The sequence below is a fragment of the Oculina patagonica genome, unplaced genomic scaffold (genome assembly GCF_052425735.1).
Source record: "Oculina patagonica isolate OP01 unplaced genomic scaffold, crgOcupat unplaced337, whole genome shotgun sequence".
In the NCBI taxonomy this organism is placed as follows: domain Eukaryota; kingdom Metazoa; phylum Cnidaria; class Anthozoa; order Scleractinia; family Oculinidae; genus Oculina; species Oculina patagonica.
In genome coordinates, this window is record NW_027558187.1 from 1 (window position 1) to 8,760 (window position 8,760).

At 39.5% G+C, this 8,760-nt stretch overlaps 1 protein-coding gene across 1 annotated transcript; it reads left to right on the forward strand.

Annotated features, from left to right (window-relative positions):
• Window positions 1–54: 54 nt before the first annotated feature.
• Window positions 55–7,370, forward strand: LOC144640539 (neogenin-like; the record flags this gene model as incomplete). Its single annotated transcript, XM_078499648.1, has 7 exons — window positions 55–211; window positions 813–1,082; window positions 1,742–2,035; window positions 2,895–3,188; window positions 4,308–4,595; window positions 5,319–5,633; window positions 6,289–7,370. Coding segments are annotated over 7 exons (1,695 nt in total), but the record flags the coding sequence as incomplete, so codon positions are not given.
• Window positions 7,371–8,760: the final 1,390 nt, after the last annotated feature.

The window sequence follows — 8,760 nt, forward strand, 5'->3', positions numbered from 1 at the left end:
AAAAATAATCCCTTTCCCATAAAAGAACTTTTGTTATTTTATTTTTCTTCACAGAATTTCACGCGAGGAGACAAGAAAGTTGCAAAAATATCATTTCCAAATGTCCACTTGGTGAACACTGGAGAATACACTTGTCATTCCAAAAATGGTGCCCTTGACGGTAATGATCAGGTCATTGTGGCGAAGGAATCAATGAACCTCTATGTGAAATGTAAGTGTCTTAAATGCATGAAGTGTTTTTTTTTATTTTTATTTTTATTTTTTTTTGGGGGGGGAGAGGTGCAGTGGCCTAATGGTTAGCAATGCACTGGACTTCGGATCAAGCGCTCCATGTTCGAGCCCTGGTCTTGATCACTGTGCTCAGCCTCGTCCCCAAGCCATACCGCGCTATGCGAGTGAGCGGAGGAAGACTGGAACCCAGCGCGATAGGCTAACTTTCCCGACAAGCTTGGCGGGTGACGTCACATTCAAATTCGCCGGGGACGACTGGGGACGAGGCTGCACTGTGCTGTGTTCTTGAGTAAGACACCCGACTGTTACAGTGCCTTTCTACACCCAGGAGCAAATTTTGAAATGACAAACTTGCTCTTTCATGTAGAAAAAAAAGATATTTCTCAGATTCGAGTGATTTTTGCATTTCATTTTTCTAATCTTACTGTAAAAACAAATCAACTACAATTTTTTTCCATGGTACAAAACAGCTGATGAAATAATCCCCTCTTTTCAGAATTGTTTTTTTGATGTCGCGATTTTTTGCTTTAAAATGTTATTAACATGTATGAAGTACTCACACCTACTTCTGTCACTTTTAGCTGCACCCAAAATTAACAAGCATGCATCCCCCACGCCAGTCTACTCTTTTGTGGGAAACAGGAAGCCTGTTACTGTCATGTGCTCATTTTATGGATACCCAGTACCCACAGTGGTAATGGCTGACAAGAATGGCACAGAGATCGCAAGAGGAAACGGTTCAGCATCTAAAACATTTGATACTACAACTAAAAGGGACTTTGGAATGTATAACTGTTCTGCACATAGCCCTGATGGTAGTGCGCAGTATTTGGTGGAGTTTAAAAAAGCAGGTACATCTATTGTTGGAAAACAGTTGTGTAAAAATTGAGGTGCCTGTACACACTTACCAGAAACGAGGATGGGGGCAGGGATGCGCATCAGAAAATTCCAATTTAACGCCCAAAAGACACCAATCTAGGCATGGCTCAACAAACTTTTTTGACCCTATAAGATACTGTTTTCCATGCCTGACCAGTCTAGAAATAGTATGACGGTTTTTTTTTAAGATAAAAGGGAACTTGACAGCTTAAAATGTTGGCGTTTTGACCTGAATACCCTAAGTGAGACCAAACTCTGTAATTTTCACGCCTACGCGAGATAACAAGCACCCTTTTCCTTTCATTTAGGAGGTCCACCGAAGGAACCATCGTCCCTGAAAAGTCATAATGACACGGATGCTGAATATTACTATATTGTTAAACTGATGAGAAGCTATTTGTAGCCCTTTTGGCAAACTTTTCACAACCCTTTCATCCTGTGATGGACTAGCATCCCATCCAGAGGGGAAAAACCAGTACTCTTAGGTGTTAGTTTATTAAGATGGCCATGGAAATGATGTAAACAAGAGCTAAATGTACCAGCCTGGCAAGCCACCCAGGCTTGAAGACAGACATAACTCTAAAATGTACAGTGTACTGATTCAGAATACTAACAACTGACTTTTTTCTAGCGGCCCCAGGACCACCCCGTAATGTGGCAGCAAACAAGACCTGTAAAGAAATCACTCTAAACTGGCAGCCTCCATTGGACAATGGTGGCATGCAGATCGTCAGTTACACCATAACAGTTCTTTTAAACGGCAGTCAGCTTCACACAGAAAACACTGATGGAAGCGCAATTAAACGCACCATTGGCTACGAATTCATGCCAAAGACAACATATGAAGTGCGACTCAAGGCACGTAGTGAAGCTGGATTTGGAAGAGAAGAGAGTGTATTTGTCACAATTAACAAGTACATCTATTGTGAGTATCTGATCTTTTCAAACTTTAGCATGAATATTTGTTGTTTAGAGAAATACATTAATTAAAGAAATGGTTAGTGCGTTGTACTCTGGAGTGTGCTGGCGTTTTTGGGATGTACTCTTTAGCTAGGCACTTCACTCTCGCGTAATGTTGTTTTACATGATCTGCCAAGTGTTTGCTTTTGATTGCAAACACCCGCCATCAAACCGCAAGTGTCCCGGGAAGTGTTGACGCATTCGTATTCCCTTTGAGTGACGTATTCATCACCCACAGCGAAAAGTATTTCCTTGAGAGCCGAAGACAACTGACTAGTTGCTGGAAGGAGTGAATAAAGCGCCATCACTATTCTCCTATTTTACCTTAACAGGCAAATTAGTCGAAAAAATGGTAATGGCAACTGTTTTGGTAAGCTGACAAAATTACTAGGGGGACCTGTGATGGCCTAGCATCCCATGCATGGGGGGAAAGAAATACTCCGAGTCGCTTTGGAAACCGGGATCAACGCCCAGTGCCTCAAAAACCCCATTATCCCGGTGCGAAAGAAGGTAAATCCCAGCTTTCCTTAGGGTTTGTTTGTTTTTATTGCACGGGAGGGGAAGGTTACGTTATTTTGGGAAACTAAATAGGGAGGTTACAGCATATAATGGGCCAAAAATAAATTATTAAATAAAAAATGGGGTGAATTACTGCGTGTACGTGAATGTTTCATTTTGGCCTATCAAGGAGGGGGGGGGGGGGGGGCTGATATTTGGAAGCCACTCCAAGTGATTTTGACCTCCCCTCCCCATGCACTAAGAAATAAAACTCCCCTTATATTACTTTAGAACCCTTTTAAAATAAAACTGACAATTTTCAATAGGTACAACTAGAAAGCCGTTCATCACCAACACAGAAGTTGAAGTTGACACAGAGTTCACTGTAACCTGGTCTGCACCACGAAAGGATAGTGACAACAACAACACTAAATACAGACTGGAGTGGAGGAAAAAACCAATAAACAATCACACCAAACTGGATAAACAGGAAAACATTAATGAGACTCGATTCAGGATTACTGGTCTTGAGCATAATGAGGAGTATGAGGTCAGACTTTACGCTGTCTACAGATACGGGGTTAGCGCGCCAGATGTCAAAACATTCAAGACAAAAGTTGGTAAGTACATGATCGAATGTACCCGGATACAACTACCGGGGTTGGGAATCCCATATGTAAGAGACGGGTATGCTTGTCTTTTCGCTTAGCTTCGGGTTAAAATTACGGATTTTTGACTTCGTTAAGGGACTTTACCACGGATTTTAACAGAGATTTGAACAGGCAAAATTTATATTTGTATTACAGGAAACTTAAAAATAATAGGCCATTTTTATTAAAAGAGCACTGAAACTGTTAACGAGCATCTTTGGCTGCAGATGGCTTGGATGGAAACGGATTGCAACTTGAAAAAGTAAGGCTAACTTTTTCAAGTTAATTCCGCGCGTTTTCAAAAAAACAAAATTATTGCCGTATCTTGATTTCTATCCGTAAATTAAGGTTATATCTTCGTTTCGATGTTCAAAGGTTAATGTTTTTATGGGTTAAAATGCCTACAACTAATTTTACAACAGTTTAGACCAAAAAAACTTCGAAATCCCGGTGACATAGCTCCGTCAAGGTGTCAAAGACAGAACATTGCTTAAATTAAGTGACTGTTTAAAACTTGTTTTTAGCCGACACTTGAAGTTAAATTTATCACCCAGCACGCCTTTCACCACTAGAAAGAATATAATGGGAAACTGTAAGGAATTTATGGCCATTTGCGAATTACGAACCCTAGATACCAGGCAAAAAATTTTACTGAACACATCTCATGGATGGGATTGTTATTGAAAGCGTGTAGTCACATGAAGCATGGCACATCTGTAAGTTTCTCACAGATTATCAATCTGAATTCGAAGGTGCATTAGTGAGAATGTTTTAACATTTTTACCAATTACTAGGGGTCATGAATGGTCCATCAAAATTTTGCAGTGCTCGCAAAATTTTAGCGGGTGCTCGTTTGCAGGTGGTCGCATATTTTTACAAGTGCTTGCAAACTTGGTTTTTAGTGGAGGTAGTTTTTTGAAAAGTGCTCGTTGCTCGCAAGGCTAATTTTTGTCAATGCTCATCTCGAAAAGAAAAACGCTCTGCTCGCATGCTCGTAAATGCTTGCAAACACCATTTAATACCCCTATTACTCTGTATATATGTATATATTTGAACCACTAAAAATAGATTTTTCTTGCATGGTTCCAGGAAAGCCAAGTGAGATTTTAAACCTCCAAGCCGTGGCTACCTGCAACAGTATCACACTTACATGGAAGCCACCCAAAGATGATGGAGGCATGCCCATCAACAAATATGAATTAAATCGTACATCAGTTTATGAAGACATAACTCGTGATATTTCTGGGGATAATACATCATATAGTAATACCATCAATGGCCTAAAGTATAACACTAAATACAACATCACATTGCGAGGCACTAACAAGGCAGAATGGAGCCCCACAAGCAGTGTGGAGATTAAGACTGAAGAATACTGTAAGTTTTGAAGTAGCGGTTGATTTTTTATTCAACAAAATGTCGCGATGTCCATTTATGGCAATGAAGTCCTTATTTGTCATCCCAAGTGATATAAATTTATGATGTGGTTTACCATATTTGGAAGGCTCGTCCGACATTTTGCAAAGCACTGCACAACCACAATACATTAAGCTGTAAAACTACGGCTCGTTGGCAATTTGTTGAATAATGAAACAATTATCTTGCTTAATCTTTCGGGAAAGTCGTCTGATTTTAGACCACTTTCAGGCGATATTCTGGATAACTATCAGACGATATTCCACCGATTTCGCAGGATAGTTCACCCCAGTGCCAAATATACCCCTCATACTGTGCTTCTCTACAAGGAATATAACACTCATTTCTATGGTTTATATTGCAAAAAAAGAAACCGCATTTGTGCTGGATGCCGGAATACACCAACCTCCCTTTGTGTGTAATCAGTTTTCCCATGCTCGATTCGACCCCCAAAATTTACCCATCTCACCTTGCGCTCCATTGTCGGTACCCATCTCTCCCTGCGCTATACCTTTGCCGCGTGCTATATGAAGACGACTGGGGACGAGTCAGCTGATGACGTAAATCTACAGAGATCATGTAATGTCCCTGATTGGTTGTTCCTTGCCAGTGAAAACAATCAAAACCGTACAACAACCAATTAGAACCACTTACACAACAAACCCTTTATTCTCCTCTTTGTAGGTGCACCCGGGCGACCAGTCATATCTTCGCCTTCGAATTCATCCACTTTGCTGACCAGAGATACCTTCACACTCAAGTGGCGGCGCCCTGAGGAGACTGGGGGCGATGATGACATCACTTACACCGTGCGATACAGCGTGGTGAGCGATAAGAACTCCAGCCTTTGGATCACGAAAACAATTAGCACTAAAAAGCTGCAGCTCAAGATCACCAGGCTTGATAACAAGGTCCAGTACAAGTTTGAGGTGACCGCTAAAAACAAGGGTGGAGAAAGCAGTCCTGACGAGAGATTCATTCAGACAAACTTCACTGGAGGTATTTAAAATAACGTTATAGTAAGAGTTCTAGCAAAAGCAATCATTGGAAATGGAGACAAACTATAGAGCATGGATTTAAGGATAACACTATTATATTTTTATATATTTCTGAATCACGCGCGGCTGATGTTGCGGAAATACACGAGAATGAAACTGGTCCCCTTATTTCTCCTCTCTTCTCCTTAATATTCGCTTTTTTAAAACCCGCCGCGAACCTTCTTTTGGACTCGGAGGGCGACGGTGGCTTGGTTTTCGTTCCACGATACAAATGAATTAACGGCTCTCGGTGGCTTAAGCTTAAGTATGTTCGTCGAATTGTAAAATTAAATCGATGCTTTTTACTGCATATCTTAACAACTTCGTTTTACCATCTTTATGTAAGCTTCATCTGGTACAGCTGTCGACTCTCTCAAAACTGTATACATGCTAACATCGTCTGTTAAAGAAAATCAGAAGTTTGCAGTTGCTGAACTTTTAAAATTAATAGAATGTGCTCTGTCACGCATTCACTTAAGAAAATCAAGAAACAATTGCGTTACACTTTTTCTCTTTTCATTCCTTCTGCATTTTTCTACGCGCGATTTCTATAAATGCGTGCGGTTTCTCTTTCTGATAGTTTAATGCCTTGCTAATTTCTGTTTCTTGTTTTTCAGAAGGCAGTTCACAGTCTCGCCTCGTGTCCAGTGCCTTTCTGACAATCTTGGTTGGTGGCCTGTCTCTTCTGCTTTGACGCCACGAACGCTGACACGCAACTAACGCGGGTTCAACACAAGAAACTTCCCTTAGAGATGCGTGAAATTTTAATTTAATTTAGAAGCTTTCGGCTTAGGGCATTTTTTGGTTAAATGGATCGAGTCATTTAACAGTAAATATCAAGTTGTATCGTAAATATGGCTCTTTTTCCATTAATTTAAGACTTTTATTTAGGAAAGGGTTGGACGACTTTTACTTGTAATTGCGTTCGACGAAGGAGAGCGCAAGCCTAATTCTGTTTTGCGTCCTGTTTCTTTTGAGTTGGTATGCCTGTGTACTGTTATGCGGAATGAATCGAGCCGTAATGCGCGCGCAGGTGTATGGACTCCAGATTGGTCGCCCCGATTGATTTTTGCAGGGGCAAATCTCGGCCGGGAAACTGGTAGCCACAGATGGCCTCGATTTTATGCAAAACAAGATGGCGTCCCAAACGGAGCTTAGAAACATTATTTTGCTTGAAAAAAAGGGTTAAAAACGTGTTTCCAAAATTGTAATTTTGGCAAAAATGTCATGGAGAACATTAGAAGGTTATCATGCGAGGTAGCAGAGTTGTCTTCAGCCACCGAACGTCGTAAAAAGAGTGGAAATCGAGTAAGTCGATGCGTAGTTTCGTACGGAGTTCGTTCGTAGGTAAACCAGCGTATTTTCCTCCAATTATATGTTGCACAAAACTACAAATTGTTAGAATTGAATGCATCGAGAGTGGGTATAATACGGATCGAAATTGTTTTATCACTTCTTTGAATTTGTGATATACCGTTCTTCCTAGAAACACTAGACGTTTTGACGAGGAAATCGTTGTGTGAATGTAATATGCGTGTAGTGGATTACTGTGTGAATTGTCTGTATTTTTAAGTACTTTGTGGAATTTTAAATCAAAGTAAAACTATTTTCAGAATTCGAAGTTTGTGGAAGTTTAAATCTCGTTAGTGCCAAGCGATAACAGGTCAAGTGAAATAAATAATTATTTTTGTGTAAATAATATTTCATTCATTTTGGCTCGTCGCACAATCTTTCTCACACTTATCCTCCTCGCGTTTAGTGAGGTATAAGCATGGAAACTAACTTTGACATAAGGCATACTACTAGTAGGCCGACCATGTCGGTTTTTTGCCACTGCCTGCTTACCTTACCTCAAAGATACATCGAACGCACTCCCCTAATCTCTGATTACTACTAGTTTTTATCGTAGTTTTAAATGATTGCCATTTTATACGAAATTTTTAAATAATTTTTCATTTTTAGTCAGCAGAACCTCATATGATAACTGAAGAATCATCCTGGGTAAAAATGAGATGATGATGGTTATGATGATTGAGGGCGGGACGGCTGTACACAGGCTAATTTTCAAATATACCATAATACTCTTTGTTGTCCCTCCAAAATTTTGCATAAGCATTGTTTTCAATTTCTCTTGGCACAGCAAGAGAAATTGAAAACAATGCTTATGCAAAATTTTGGAGGGACAACAAAGAGTTTTATGGTATTTTTGAAAATGGCCTATTGGTAGTACACTCATAATTTTTGTATAAGAAGCAATTTTATAAGAACGTTGAGGCTGAGATTTGCCCAAAAATATAGAAAAATGTATGGGCTAAAATAAGAACATCCTCAGGCTGAGCCAAATTTTACGCGTTCTTATAAAACATAAAAGTGTAATACAGTAAAAACCCGCGTATAAGAACACCTATTTTGGCGGTTCAGGCTGATTTGGTTCTTATATAAAGGGTTATAATCTGCAAAATCAGCCTGTAAGTGTTCTTAAAAAAAGTTTCTTAAAATAAGGAACATACTAGGCTACCAATAGATGAAATCAATATATAGTATGCACACAATTGTATTTTAATTTTAATAAAATTGATAAATCAAGGCAATACTGTACTGTAATTGGGGTGGAACTATTATGTGTGCAATGAAAAGTAGTGTTGATCTTTGATATTTTTCCATATGAGAACAACTTTCATTTTTCAGGCTGAATGTGTTCTTATATAAATGGTACTTTATTTCCTAAAATCAGGCCTGGGTGTTCTTAATCCACTTGTTATTATACGCGGGTTTTTTTTTTTAGTAGTACAGTGGAACGTCGATTTAACGAACCTCTATATAACGAAGTCCTCGATATAACGAACAATATTTTTGGTCCCAGTAATAGCAAAATATATGGAAAAGAACCTCGATATAGCGAACACATTTTGCTAGTCCCTTGGTCCTTCGTTATATTGAGATTTCACTGTAGGCTGTATTTACAGCAAGGATAATGGTCATTCTTTATTGCCATATCTGCTCACGTCTTAGCACGAATTGTCAGTTTCTGTAATTCGAATTAGTGCTGCAATGAAATGGATTTCATAACTCGTAGCCTGTTCCCTGTT